Here is a 15,925-nt window from a genome sequence, read left to right as displayed (position 1 = left end):
CTGTAAATAAAGTTTTATAGAAGAACGATGGGGCTTTTGGAAGGGGAGAAGGTGTTCTTAGCAAATTTTCAGTCTTATAAATTGAGAATAGGCTGAATTATCATAACTATTTACTCCTCAGTTTTATAGAATATGAACGAGCATTTGATTCATATGATAGAAAAGCTATACTTCAGAGAATTGTAAGTTTTTCAGGAGTGGATATTGTAAGTTCTGTCCATCAACCAGCTATGAAACACTAACTTTGAAAAACGAAATTAAGTTAGGCCTAGAGTTTGTTGCTCATTATTGCATTTATGTCATTTTTACCTTACTGACCAGTGTTTTAAAGCAAAGTGTAATTTCGGCCATGTTCGAATATGTAAGTTAGCATCAAGCCCGCGTTATTTTGTTTGCGACAGCCCGTATATCCATATAAACTCTACTTTTTTTCCAAAAAATTGGATTACAAGCACAATACGAATGCCCAAACTTTGACAAAATCTTTGAAAATCGGTCATAGACCCCGCGTTAGGAAGCCCCATTTTCGGGCAACATTCTGAACTGCATTTATTCCTTAATAAATAGCCCCCATGCCAACTTCCTTCTGCCCACGTCACCCAGATAGTTTACTCCCCCGACCACATTACCCCACTTAAACCCTCTTTTGACCTCCTCTTTTCCATGTTTCTTCTAGACTTTTTCACTCTTTTAACTTTAATCCTCACCTGGCTACCAAGGAGTTGTCTGCTGGTCCAGGCCTTAATCGTTCTTTAGGAAAAATCATTGCGTTTCTCTCCTCTCAGATCTCTTTCACCCTTCTTCCCCATTCCACTACCAACCTGTCTTGCAATCCCACCTCTTCCTCAAGGCTTCTCCCAAGTCAGGGAAAAGAGTGTAAGTTTCACTAGACCTGTCGACTGGGTCAGTTGCATCTGAATGGAGCCAGACAGTTTTAGTATGCTGGTGTTATGCTTAAGGAACCATAAAATTGGAAATATCGCGAGAAATTACCTTTAGTTATTGTCAGATTTGACAGATTTGATCGGAATTGATGCTGAACTACAGCCAATTAAGTCGGAAGTGAACTCATATGTAGCTTTTTTTCTGGGCAGGGATCTTTGTAAAATTTGTCTAAAACTGACAAATGTCAGCTTGTAATATGTCAGTTGCGACAAATGTTATTGTGACGAAAACAAAATGTGTGCTAGATATATTGATTTTATATTTATAACATTGAAAATAAAAAAAAACAATACAGTTTTTTTAATTCTTAAATTGCTGAGAATTCCAGATTAATATCGCTATATATGGAACATTTGGTTTATTTTCATTATTTTTTTCAGTCTTCTCAATTATTATAGTGATTTATGTTTCATCGGTGCTTTGAAAAATTGAAGCAAACTACTCAAAGAAGTACGGTTTACAATAAAATCCAAGTCGTACAATATATCTTGAAGGTTAACGTTCGCGGGGGGGAGTAGCTAATTTCCTATTAGTAGTAATTTTTATTCGTTTTAAATTTGACTTGAGGATTCATTTTGATTTTTACCTGGTAGGGTGTAAAGAGGGAGGCCTTGAATAGATTAGGTTGGAGGAGGAGCGTGCGTTGCTGTGTTGTCCTCAGGTGACTTGGTGCTGCAATGAGCTATTAGCAGCAGTAGTAGTAGTAGTTAGGCATTCTCTATTCCTCTGTATCATGTCTATTATCTTTATGCCTGGTATGATTATTTATTTTTAATTTTAATTATGTCTGGCTTTCATTTATTTTCTTATAGTAATCTCTTGTCGTTTTAAGTTTGAATGATAATAGGACTCCATTTCTGCACGTCTTGAGTTTTCATACGGTTCTTTTTTCATAAGGCTCTTTTTTTGATTAATTGGAAAAAAGGAGGAATAAATAGTTAAAGAGTTATTGAGTCAAAGATTTAAATTTATCAAAAGGGCTAAAAAGAGTTGAAGGGCTAAAAGGTTTAAACAGGCTCAAAGGTTTGAAGTGAGGTGTCATCCACCAATCCCTCTCCCTCTTCGATGGCATCTGTACGTAATTTCCACTGCAAACTGATTCAATTTTTTTCTAAAAGTAGAAACAACTTTTTACCCTAAATTGTAAAATAATTATACTTTGCCCAGTTTTCCCAACCATGGTTACTCTCTAGGGATATGGTTTTTTACTACATTCGGGAAAAACCTTTACTAGATTCAGTTTTATTCTACTAAGTGTATCCAAAAATGCGCTTGTCGCTTGTCGGCACGACACGTGTACAAGAGGTACACAAGTTATAATGATATCTATTGATAGCCTTTGGTTTAACAGCATGTAAAGCAAGAAGATCCGATTTTTTTGGTTTAAAGTCGGCTTTAACACTGATTGTCTAGCCCTTGTTGCCACTGATTGACAAGCGGTGGATGTAGTAGGCTAAAAAAAGAAACAATTTAAAAGAAATAGTTTACATGCTCTTTCTTCTTCTTTTACTGCTTAACGTCTATACACAATTTCTATGTATTGTTTTCGACTAGTATTCACAATCAAATTTGATACTCACATACCGTAAAGAATAACTGCACATAATCAACAAAATGAAACCCAAAATAAAAAGCGGGCGAAAGATACTAGTGAAGCTGAAAACTTTTAGTATTCTCATTGCGAAAAATCAATTACTGTACGTGTTTTTTCATCAATTAAGGCTCATATTAAATCAAACACCTTCACTTTCTATATTTGTCAATAAGAACTGTTAGGGTTATTCATTTCGAAACATAGATAGAGTTTCTTAGGTAAAGTTGTTTCGAGTGCACAAGAGCTGCAACCGTATGTGTGTTCTAACGTTTTTTTCCAATGGCTTTTATTGCATTCAGTGTATAAAAATCGAGTTAAAATGATGACAATTTTAATTATATACTTTTTATTTGACAATATCTTTGAATGGCTTCAGACTCGCTTATGAAATTTCTGAAATTTTTTTTCATGAGCCTTCAATTATTATTCTATCGCATTTGAATAATAGTAATCATTTCTAAGTCAATGTCCATTCTTTGCCTTGACAGTTTCTAAGAAAGTGTATTATCAAAATATAATTTATTATTGTCCTTTGTTCACTCTATGTTGCAGCTCTTAGCATGACTGTTTGACAGAATTTTATTTGATAAGTCTCTTGTAGAATTTGCGACCTGTATTCTCTCCCTGACTGTGAAAGAATCTAATACAATGGTTTCAAGAGAGAAAAGAAATCCAATTCTGGAGTTGCCCTGCTTTATGAGACTGCGCTTGCTTCTTGCTGAATTTTTAAATTGTGAAAGAGTATTCGATCGACAGTTCTTTTTTTTTATCTATTAAGAATGATATTTCTTCTAACTGGAATTACCTTTCTGTAAGTTTAGAAATTAACATTCATTTGTATTTTCAAGATTGTATTTGTTCTGCAGAAGCAATCATATCTTTGAGACTTAAAGTAGACCAAATGCTCTCTTGATTAATTTTTGTTATGATTATTAAGATGCTCTCTTAAGGTCTATGAGTTTAGCCTTTTAAGCATCACTTTACGAGTTGTAGTAGCCTATTAATTTAGATAGCGAGCAGACACTTTGCAATACTTTTAAAAAGGCTAGGAGTTGGGTAAACGAGAGTTGTAATGCGTAGGTTAAGGGTTTTCGACCATGGAGATTCTGATGGTACCCCTTTCACACTGTCACGGTTTTTCCACCCAAAAATGACACACAAAGTGTCATTTTTGGATACTACATGGCACTAAATGATGGTATTATCAAGTCATACTTATAAAAATACATCAATATAGAAATTATCATGGAAATGAGGCTTTAACTAGCTTTCTGTGATTGCCCCATTAGCACCAAAGAAAAAAAAGGAAAAAAAAATATTGCTTCCCACGCAAAAAAAGGCTTTTGCTTGTTGTCCAAATTGGGGGGAGGGGCTGTAAATTTCATTCATTATTTATTTAGCCACAGTGATTCCAGTGTTGAATCTTTCGTTTTGATTTGACGCCATTTTCAATGGGCTGGTTTTCGACTATCCTATAAATCTGTTTCTAGCAATAAAATTTTACAATTTAAATTAACCATAATAATAGTTTGACATTCCTGAATTAGCAACAAATGGCAATTTTTTTCACAAAACTTTAAAAAAAAGTGTTTTTTAAACTTCTTATTACTAAGGGTTGTTGTTCAATCTTTACTAGGTTGCAATCCTATCATGGTTTAGCACACTGTCAAAATGATCGGCCCATCTCACTTTAAGTCCTAAAGGCTTTAAGTCTTTAAGTCCATTTCCTTATCACCAATTGTGATAAAACTGTCATAGCTTGTGATTGCGATAGAATCTTTCAGTGAGACAATTCTCGATTGACTATTGCCTCTCAATTTTTTAACGTACCAGCAGCCTAAAATATTTTAGCTATTAAATGGTCTGGCTGCATCTTGCAGAAATTCATCGAAGTTATCCATGGCCTCGCCTTCACACCTCTTTAAATCATATTTTAATTCTTCCTCTGCTTTCCTTAGACTTTTTTTATTGTCGTATTATCTAGCACTCAAACAATTCTTGTTCATGCACCTCCTCCTCTCTATTAAACATAAAGCATCTTTTCCAATATTATCAGCTGCGTTTGCATCATTCCTCCCTAAGACACAATTAGTGACTTCACGAACTATTCTCCTAAGTTTATTTCATTTATCCTTTTATATTGTTCATTTTTAGACACTTCAGTTTAGTATTCAACTGTTCCTGGAAACTTTCTCTCAAATTCTCATAGTAGAAACATGTTAACTTATGGGTCATTTTTTGACTAAATACTATTGATTATAACTAAATTGTTATTGTTACAAAATTGCAACAGTGTATAACCATTACTGTCTTTTTTTTGCACCAAATTTACCAAGGATAGGATACCATCTATCCCTTCTTCAACCGACTTGGGCATTTAAATCTCCTAATAAAAATACCATATTTCTACCTTGGGTTCTGTCTATTTATTCCTGTAAGTAAAATTCATCTAAGCACTACTATCTCCCTCAGTCGGTTCCACAAGGGCATATACTTCTATGACTTATGCCCTGCATTTTCTAGTCATAAAATGAGCAAACTGTATTCTACTATTAATCCCTTCCCAACTTAAACAAGAATTGGCAGCCTCCTTATTCACCATGAAACCTCTTCCCTGTCAATACATTCCATACTTTCTGCCTGATTAATTAAATTTTATGGTTTTATAAATTTTATAATTATAGAGTTTCTGAAACTCATAATAAGTCCAGTTCGAAACTTCTGAATATATCAGTCAAATGTTGATACTATAGTTGTTTTTTTTTCTGTAACGCTGTAACATTCCAAGTTGCAATTTTCATATTCATCAAATAATTGATATTATTATGGCCCCGGGAACAGCAATGATCCCAGAACCAGCACAGGATAGTGACTGACACATTTTCCCACGTCTGCACGAAGCGCTTAAGCCGGCTTAGAACCAGACAGTAAGAAGTCCCCGGGATATCTAGTTCAAATCAAGACCTTGTGCAATCCTGGGCCCATCTTGGTTAAAACATAGTTTTCCACACTTGGCGCTGCTCTTCTGTCAACAATAGTTGAAATCCTGCACAAGCAATCCCAAGTCTATTACCTTCGACTTTTTGTATATTATCCCTAGAAATAATGTGATATAACGTGGAGACAACCTATAACAGGTTATTTAGCCAGGAAGAGGTTTTTCAGCCCAAAAAGTAACCACAAAAAAAAACAGAAGAATTATCCATTAATCAGAATCTAGTGCCAACTCTGTCATTCATAGGCTACAATTTCCTTGAGAGGTGCCACTTTTGAAGGTTACCCTGCACCACCGTTTGCAGTCATGGTTTAGTTTAAGCAAGCTTCTGAAAGGTCCAATCTTGTGCCACTGTGAGACCATGTAATCTATTTTTCTTTCAAGGGTAGGAGTAGAGAAAGGAGCTTTTGACAGAGCGGAGACCCCAAACTATCTTACAGCACCAGAAAAGCTCCAACTTTTACACTCAGCCTATTCTCGTCAGGAACGCGGTTGATGGGAGAGATGCAATATATCAAGAATGCAATAGGCTATTTAGTTGAAATTTTTAGTTAAAGTTGTTGGAGATGTAAAAGAAAATTAAAAAGGACTATTTGCATGAATGTTGTCAAAACAGAGATCAGTAAAACCCCAACAGCGGCTGAGGGTATTAAGTTAGAACTCTCAGGACTTCTACTACTACATCTTTACTACTACTGCTGTTGCTGCTACTAATACTAATAATGCGACTACTGCTACTACCACCCCTGCTTCTGTACATTTGTATTATTGTTATTGAAATAAATAAAAAGAGTATAATTTAAACCTGGCTGTCGAAATAGCATAGATGGATTATAAATCAGAGACAAAATAATGTATCAAGTCGATAGTTTGCTCAAATTAAAGAAAGTTATCATCTGTGTCATTCGAGGTCGAAGCCCGGAGCTAATCCTCTGTTCAAAAGAAAAAACAGTATGTTTTCATTACTTTTGCGAATTTTAAGGCCTTGTTTAGTATTAACTTTAATTTGAAACCGTTTCAGCGCATCTCCCCAAATGAGAAGAATCTGCTATTCGAAAGCAGATTCAAAGCTTGATCAAGCGAGACCCAAGAGCAACTTTACATACGTTTTTAAGACCATATAAGCCAATAATGAGCACTTAGAAGTGCCGATCTCCTGATACTATACCCCTGGGTGGAAAAGATATGCACAGTAAGGGGCAAATCATCCGATGCTTCCCTTGTTTCCATTAAGTTTTCTAGATATACATCTGAAGCAACGTTAACTCTTAGCTTGTCTCACAGGGATATATCACTAATCCTCATCCCAACCAAACACTAGGGACCCTAACACTGGGGCCCAAACCAGCGACACTCCGCCTGTGAGTTCAATATGCCAGTGTGGATATTGATTATAAAATTAAACTGAAACTCACGCACTGCACATTGTGGCTTTTTTCTGCAGCCGAAACACATGCGTAGTTTTACAAAACTGATCTTCTTTTTCATCAATGTAGCCTTTCTCAACTCTTTTTGATAAACACTGCTAAGGATCGAATCGAACGTTTTCACTTTTTTGCAATAAAACGAAATCGGAATAATTAATAAAAAGGCCAGAGAAAAGCTTTTTACCCACTAGACAATAAAGCCTAATGATCAGACAGAGTTTGTCAACAACATGTCAATCAAATAGAATATAATTTCCTGTGGGTATCTAGTTCAGCATTGTACTTGGGCATAAAAACTAAAAGCTTTCTCCTAACCCAGCATATGTCTGAATTTTCCTTGTTTTGGTTCTTTCCCATCACAAGGCATTGACAAAGACTTAACTCTAATTCTAGAATTTCAGAATTTGTACACGTCGAAAGCGATTGGAGTCACATAAGTAAAAAGATTGCTGAATTACTCAAAGATTATGACGTGAGGCTTCGCCCCAACTTTGGAGGTAAGACATATCTATTTTCTTTACAACTAAAGAGTTTCGGTGTAAAGAGAAACGGTGTAAGGTAGATCTGAGAGTGTTAGAGACAAACATTATTGGAGAATTAGCGTAGTGCATTTGTATAGCTTTTGCTTGCGAGCGTTCCAAGGTTTTTTTCCACAACTCAGGTAAAAAATATATTTGCGACGATCTTTGAGGAAATCTATCAGAGCAGCTAGAACTCTTCAATTGGGACATATTATTTAATTTGTCTTAATTCAAACAAAGGTTTTTATCTTGAATTATTCATTCATCCATTTTTTTCTATTTGTCATCTTTTCTCAGTATCCTATAAAAAACACTATTATTTTTTTTGTGTTTTATTGTGCGAGTCTCTCTGCTACCTAAGTCTTTTTTTACTGAAGTTTCTTTTAAAGTCTTTGAATAAAATAATAATGCCAAGATTATTCACTTTGAGATAAACATACTGCTTGCCAGTCTCTTTTATTTTTGCTTATTCACTGAATCTGAAGTAGACTTTAATAGAACTTTTGAATACTTGAAACTTTATAGCCCGTGTTTTTTTCCTATTTTTGATATTTAAGATAAAACACATTTTGTTGATTATCAGTTTTATTTTTCATCTTGCCGAGCTAGACGTAGAGATGAATTGAGCAGGAATTAGTATATGAACCATATGAATGGTTTTTCTGTTCCTAGTGTAGTTTTTATGCTTGTTGTACCAACCGTTGTAAAGAATGTATCCAATGCCAAGTGGAAAACATGAAGTACAATCTTTTCAAAGTGACCCAAAAAAACAAACTAAGAATTTTATTCTAAAAACTTGCCTTTTTCATATGCTTCACTCTTCTCTCCCTATAAAAAACAAAACATCTCCATCTATTTCAGCTGCTTATAAGAACCCTGCGATTCGAATTAGATGAAATACAAATATTTCTTAATGTATTTCTTGCACAGATTTCCCATGGCCTACAATTTACAGAAAAAGCTAATAAAAATCTCAATTGTATCCTTCGTGGTGTCAAAGGGCATTGTCTAATAAATCGAGCTTTTTTGAAGGTTGGAAAAGATCCAAATTTTGGTGCCGTATCTGGTTCCAATGTGATCACCCTCATTTTGGATGGATTTTCTAATAACTCTTTTTCTGTCAAAACAAAGCTAGGAAACGAAAAATCTTATCATATGATCAAATTATTTGAAAATACTTCCCAGCAAGCTTCTCAATCCTAAACATCCTTCAGGCGAATTTGAGTTTGTATTCCTGTTTTGTCTCGGTTGTTCGTACGCCAATCGGTCGTCAAGAACAAAATCATTGATGATGATGCATGGAGTGAAAGCCACGTGCCAGCAGTTTATGATATGTAAAAAGCACCTGATTCTCTGATTCACGTTTTTACGCTTCTTTAAGCTGCAAAAATTGGGGTGAGGCCTTTTTACATAGAAACTTTTTGAGATGCGTCATGTCATCTTAAAGTAAACCTGATTCCCGTTCACCTAAAACTGACATCCCTCCTGTTCCAAACTGCTTATAAATACCAGCCCACACCTCATGATTTAGTTGACAATGAGAAGGGTTCCTGTCTAGGGGTAGTTTTTCCTCCTTCACTGTTTAATGATGGAGTTCTTGATTTGCTGCCAGCTGTTCCCTCGTCTTTTATTCTTTTCGGTTATACTTGTCTATCATCTGCTGTGTAGACGAAATTCTAAATTTGAGTCATACTATCTAGCACAATAGTTAGATTTTCACATTGCTATATTCTGAGCATGCGCAGCTTGACCTCGAGTTCATTGTTCAAATGTCTGAAGTTGTTTTTTTTTAATTGAAAAGCAAGTAACAGTAGCAGACATCGCTATCAGGATCAGCAGGATTAAGTTAGCTAATCTCTTTACTTATCTTGGTCTCTAGATTGGCTCGTCGATAAAAATGACAGGACAGTTCCTAATAGCTCGCATGGATCGTCGAGCTGGGCTATCATGTGCATCCTTTATCGCAAACAAGATTTTCTTCAACTGTCGTATTCTTTTGAAACTAACAACTTCGTTGCCTTAACGTGTCATCTATATATTGCATGTTTTTTGAAACTACTTTCAAATTAAAACAAGCCAAAATTTCTTTCAATTTTCTTTTGTTTCCCGGAATATCTTCTATGTTTCCACACGTGGACCCGCAATTCTAGTCTTGTAAGAAAATTTAAGTTGATTGAACCCCTTATTGTTGCTGAAAAGGAAGTTTCTGTGTGTGATTCCCAGATATCAAAACTTAACCGCATTTGAACATCTGTACTGGTACAGTAATCTGTTAATCTTGAGATGTATTTTGAAACTTTAGCTTTTGTCTGTCGGTCCTGTGGTGGCGCAGTGGGTTTGACCTTAGCTTGGTAATACGGGACCCAGAGATCGAATCATGGTGCAGGAATGCACTGCAGGGCCGACACAGAGACCTTAGTAGTCAAGAAGCGTCGTTAATCCGATACAATACTTTTGTCTGTCGTTTTTCTCTTTATTTTTTTTTTTTAAAGAATTTTACTCTCTTTTCCTCTTATGTCTTTTTTATTCTTAGTTTTCTACTACATAGATAAATAAATTAGGAAACCACGTCATACAGACTGTGTTTTCTGAGAACCTATTTACTTTTGAATAATCTTTTGAAGTAAACTAGCCAAGTTGGTATGTTAACATTTCAACTCTTTATGCATGTTAACAGCTCTTTTTATAAAACTAAAATAAACTTTTGGATTCTGATATGCTCGATCATCTCTTTCGGTGTATTGTTTACTTCAACTATTCTTGATGTACATCACCTGGTGTTCTTGATGTACATCACCTGGTATACATAATTTTAGGAAATTAGTGATGCATTTCTCAAATAATGACCTGTGTACACAGATTAAAATTCCAGCCCTTAGAAAATTTAAAGGCAAATCTGACAGAATATCTGTTTCCCGTGTTATTAACTAAACTAAAATTTCATTTTTTCATATTTAAAATTTCATACAAAAAATTTTATTATGAAAACCTGGCTTCTATGACTTAAAATCAAAATCGAATAGTTGTGGGCATCACGCCGTGGCTAATTTTAGAAAAAGCCAAGACAGATAGTCCAATTGAGTGAGAGGTAAATCCATAGTTTAAAGAATCAATAGCCAGGTGTTTGAAAAGTTTTATTTTTGATCTCGTAAGTCATTCTCTTAGCGAATTTTCTACTCTACTTGTGACGCACAATCCAAATTTATTCGGTGAGTTTTCAAATCTCGATATCGAGTTTTATTGAAATTAAACGTGACACACAATTAAACTTCAGGTATAGCATTTTCGTGGCTAATTGAATAATTCATTTTCACTTTGTTTTGCTTTGTTTCATTTAATATGATTCATTTTCATTTTCACATTGAGAATGTTCTCACTTTTCTTTGTTGTGTCCTCTTATCTTTTTCATTTTTTTTTTATTACTTTTATAGTTACTTTTCTTTATTTCAGGAGCTCCTTTACTTGTAGGAATGGATGTAATTATAGGAACTTTTGATTCAATCTCCGAGGCCAATATGGTAATTTGTAGTTTTTATTTTATTTTTAATTTATACGTCAAAGCAACATGCAAGGGTTGTGCACTCCCTGCCACTTTGTGTATAACCCCAGCCATGCTCATCTTTCTGTTATAACATACCGACCTCTGCCATACCATATGAAGACATGCTGCATTCTACGACAAAATTACACTCTACCAGTAACCTAATACTCCTTGTACTATACAAAATGCTCAAATGAAGTAACTAAATGTAAATTCCAATTACCCGACAAAATAATGCTTACGGTGAATCTACTAATATTTGCCCAAAAAATTATTTAGCATTTAAACACTCTACAAAAATAGCTTCCGATTTAACTACATAAATATAGATATCCGTATCAATTACTGTCTTCTTTATTTGAAAAAATAATCAAATAAAGCATGTCAATATATAGTTTATCACAGAAAGTAAAACACGAGGATTTAACAAATTCATGTTAGTAACGGTAGATTCGAATGAACTACCAGTAATTGTACCGTATCAATTGTTTTGTCAAACAGTTCGTGGTAACGAACTGTAGTAAGGAGCGATCCGGCTCAATAGTAACCAAAACTCTAAAAAATTGAATTTTGATATCAATAGCTACATCAAAAGAATCGCATTTTTCAAACAGTTCGTGGTAACGAACTGTAGTAAGGAGCGATCCGGCTCAATAGTAACCAAAACTCTAAAAAATTGAATTTTGATATCAATAGCTACATCAAAAGAATCGCATTTTAATGCTGATTTTAAATATATAAGTTTCATCAAGTTTAGTCTTAGCCATCAAAAGTTACGAGCCTGAGAAAATTTGCCTTATTTAGGAAAATAGGGGGGAACACCCCCTAAAAGTCGTAGGATCTTAACGAAAATGACACCATCAGATTCAGCGTATCAGAGAACCCTACTGTAGAAGTTTCAAGCTCCTATCTACAAAAATGTGGAATTTTGCATTTTTTGCCAGAAGACAAATCACGGGTGCGTGTTTATTTGTTTGTTTTTTTGGTTGTTTTGTTTTTTTCCCAGGGGTCATCGTATCGACCAAGTGGTCCTAGAATGTCGCAAGAGGGCTCATTCTAACGGAAATGAAAAGTTCTAGTGCCCTTTTTAAGTGACCAAAAAAATTGGAGGGCATCTAGGCCCCCTCCCACGCTCATTTTTTTCCCAAAGTCAACGGATCAAAATTTTGAGATAGCCATTTTGTTTAGCATAGTCGAAAATCATAATAACTATGTTTTTGGGGATGACTTACTCCCCCACAGTCCCTGGGGGAGGGGTTGCAAGTTACAAACTTCAACCAGTGTTTACATATAATAATGGTTATTGGGAAGTGTACAGACGTTTTCAGGGGGATTTTTTTTTGGTTTTGGGGGTAGGGTTGAGGGAGGGGGCTATGTGGGAGGATCTTTCCTTGGAGAAATATGCCATGGGGGAAAAAATTCAATGAAAAGGGCGCAGGACGAATCTGGTCACGTTAGAAAAAAACGTCAAATTAAGAGCTTAATATACAATGCTGGGTGTTCGGAGCCTCTCTATTATGGAGTATAATTTGAAAATAACACAACTATACGAGCGATAAAACATATATACCACAACCATAACTCAACTAACGAAAGAACTGCTAAGAGATAACACAACTATAAAGCGAAAATAAACGAACTAAGAGGTGGAAGGGGCCCAGAGAAAAAATATAATCCTTTTTCAATTTTGAGCCTAACTTCCGCAAAAGGAGTAATAATGTCAGAAGCCCCGAAATACCGAATTATTTTTTTTTCAAACAGTTTGTGGTAAGGAACTGTAGTAAGGGGCGACCCGGCTCAATAGTAAACGAAACTCTAAAAAAAGGAATTTTGATGCTAAAAGATACATCAAAAGAATCGAATTTTTACGCTAATTCTAAATATATAAGTTTCAATTAATTTAATCTTTGTCTTCAAAAGTTACGAGCCTGAGAAAATTTGCCCTATTTTGGAAAAAAGGGGGAAACATCCTCTAAAAGTCATAGAATCTTAACAAAAATCAGACTATCGCATTCGGTATATCAGAGAACCCTATAGCAAAAATTTCAAGCTCCTATCTAAAAAATGTGGAATTTTGTATTTTTTGCCAGAAGACAAATCACGGGTGCGTGTTGATTTGTTTGTTTGTTTTTGTTTGTTTTTGTTTTTTTTTTCCAGGGGCCATCTTATCGACCAAGTGATCCTAGAATGTCGCGAGAGGGCTCATTCTAGCGGAAATGAAAAGTTCTAGTGCCCTTTTTAAGTGACCAAAAAAATTGGAGGGCAAATAGGCCCCCTCCCATGCCCTTTTTTTCCAAAAGTCAACAGATTAAAATTTTAAGATAGCCATTTTCTTCAGCATAGTCGAAAACCATAATAACTATGTCTTTGGGAATGACTTACTCCCCCACAATCCCTGAGGGAGGGGCTGCAAGTTACAAACTTTGACCAGTGTTTACATATAGTAATGGTTATTGGGAAGTGTACAGACGTTTTCATGGGGATCTTTTGGTTTGGGGGTGGGGTTGATGGGAGAGGGCTTTGTGGGAGGATCTTTCCTTTGAGGAATATGTCATGGGGGAAGAAAAATTCAATGAAAAGGGCGCAGGATTTTCTAGCATTACTATAAAAAAAAATGAAAAAATAAACATGAAAACGTTTTTTCAAATGAAAGTAAGGAATAGCATTGAAATTTAAAACGAACAGAGATTATTACGCATATGAGGGGTTCTAAAAATACTTTTGCATAAAGAGCGAGGTATTTAGGAGGAGATAAATACCTCGCTCTTTATGCTAAAATATTTTTAGTGATTTCAACTATTTATTCTACGGCCTTTTTGATTCAGGGGTCATTCTTGAAGAATTGGGACAAAACTTACGATTTAGTGTAAAGAGCGAGGTATTAACGAGGGTACAAACCCCCTCGTACACATAATAAAAATATAAGAATATAAAAGTTTGTTACGTAAGTTAATTCTTAAGTTACGTATATTTTTTACTAATAAAAACGTTCGTTGAATATTAAAAGTTCTAGTAGCCTTTTTAAGTAACCGAAAAATTGGAGGGCAGCTAGGCCTCCTTCCCCACCCCTTATTTCTCAAAATCGTCTGATCAAAACTAAGAGAAAGCCATTTAGCCAAAAAAAAATTAATATACTAATTTCATTTCAATAATTTATGTGCGGAGAGCCAAAATCAAACATGCATTAATTCAAAAACGTTCAGAAATTAAATAAAAAAAACTAGTTTTTTTAAATGAAAGTAAGGAGCGACATTAAAACTTAAAACAAACAGAAATTACTCCGTATATGAAATGTGTTGTCACCTCCACAATCCCTCGCTCTTTACGCTAAAGTTTTTAATTGTTTTAAAAAGTAGAATTGTGGCAAAGAGTCAAACTTTAGCGTAAAGAGCGAGGGATTGCGGAGGGGACAACCCATTTCATATACGGAGTAATTTCTGTTCGTTTTAAGTTTTAATGTCGCTCCTTACTTTCATTTAAAAAAACTAGTTTTTTTTATTTAATCATCCACTAGACTTATTTTTGCAGTAAACGCCAAGGCACTTCGTATAGAAGGGGTTGTCGTTAAATCTTTGAAAGGAGCTCAGTCAATTGAAGATTGATATTTATAGTGCCCTTTTCAAGAGTCAAAAGTTATTGGAAGGTAACCAACCCCCTACCACGCATATGAATTCCAAAAGACTTCCAATTAAACTTTTGAGATAGCCATTATCCAGTAACGATGTCTCTAGGGATGTCAACCTTCCACAGTTCCCAAAAAGGGCTGTCAATTATGCAATTCACCCAAATTATACATACAGTATGTATTTTTTATTGGGAAAGAGGCCTTGTTTGATCTTTATTGTCCAAAAAGACAAAGGGCTTCAGAGATTTCAGAGAATGTTGAAGGGAGTGCTAAACAAAATCAAAACGCATTATGTGGATATAGGTTGTCAAAGGGTATAACTCAAGCATAACTGATGATATTAAGTTGGAACTTTCAGAGAATGATAAAGGGGGGTGATCGATTGACCAAAAAGGCAATATTTACAAGCAACTACTACTGTTACTGCTATTACTACCACTACTGCTAATATTACTGCTACAACTACAAATACTGCTTTTGTACTGACTAATACTAAGGTTGGGATATTGAGGCGGAAATTAGAGGAAAAGGTGAGGGGAAGTGTGAACTGAGTTGGAACGTACTAAGTACTACAGACTGTCAAAAGGACATATCAACAATGTCCGAGGAACTGCTTTACTAAGTCAAGCTGAAACTTCCATGGCATCATGAGGGGGATGTTCGACTGGCTAAAAGGCAATATGTGCATAACAACTACTACTACTGCTGCTACTGCTGATACTACTGCTACTAGTACAGCACTACTGCTACTACCACTACTACTACTACTAGTACCAAAGCTACTACTACTACTACTAAAACTACTACAACTAGCGCTACTACTTCTACTACTACTACCGCTAACGTGACACTATTACTACTAAGACCAAGGGTATGATGGTGAATATTTAATAGAATTTTGGAGGGACAGTTGAACCAAACCAAAGTAAACTATTGCATACAGGTTGTCAAAGGGCGTTTTTCAGGAACGACTTATGGTACTTTCGTTGCGTGGACTTTGTAACTTTCAGGGAAGGCTTAGGGGGAAGATCAATTGACCAACTGGTAATATTTGCGTGCTACTACTAATGCTGCAACCACTGAAAATGCCATTCAACTACAACTTCTATTGTAACTAATGCTAAGGTTAAGAGTAATTGAGGTGAAAATTTCATGAAATTTGGAGGAGAAGTATTAGAACCAACTATAGTCATACAGCCTATCAAAGGGGTAAATTGGGAATATCATAGTAACGGCTTATAGTATTAAGTTGAAACTTTCGAGAATTAAGGAAGGCG

The 15,925-nt window shown here is 35.2% G+C and overlaps 2 protein-coding genes across 3 annotated transcripts in view; both read left to right on the top strand.

Moving 5' to 3' along the window:
• Positions 1–15,925, top strand: part of LOC136032287 (PHD finger protein 14-like) — a 352,444-nt gene that overhangs the window by 152,519 nt on the left and 184,000 nt on the right. The gene's annotated exons all lie outside the window — the stretch shown is intronic.
• LOC136032288 (gamma-aminobutyric acid receptor subunit beta-like) overlaps positions 3,254–15,925 on the top strand; it is a 64,198-nt gene continuing 51,526 nt past the window's right edge. The window contains exons 1-3 of one of the 2 annotated variants that reach the window (XM_065712559.1): positions 3,254–3,350; positions 7,355–7,458; positions 10,933–11,000. In XM_065712559.1, coding sequence (XP_065568631.1) covers positions 3,319–3,350; positions 7,355–7,458; positions 10,933–11,000 — 204 coding nt within the window. In that variant the 5' untranslated portion in view covers positions 3,254–3,318. The remainder of the gene's footprint in view (positions 3,351–7,354; positions 7,459–10,932; positions 11,001–15,925) is intronic. The other variant, XM_065712560.1, reaches the window with a different exon arrangement.

This window comes from Artemia franciscana, chromosome 10 (assembly GCF_032884065.1).
Source record: "Artemia franciscana chromosome 10, ASM3288406v1, whole genome shotgun sequence".
NCBI lineage: Eukaryota > Metazoa > Arthropoda > Branchiopoda > Anostraca > Artemiidae > Artemia > Artemia franciscana.
Note: the sequence above shows the minus strand (reverse complement) of the source record. Positions and strands in the feature narration are given on the sequence as shown.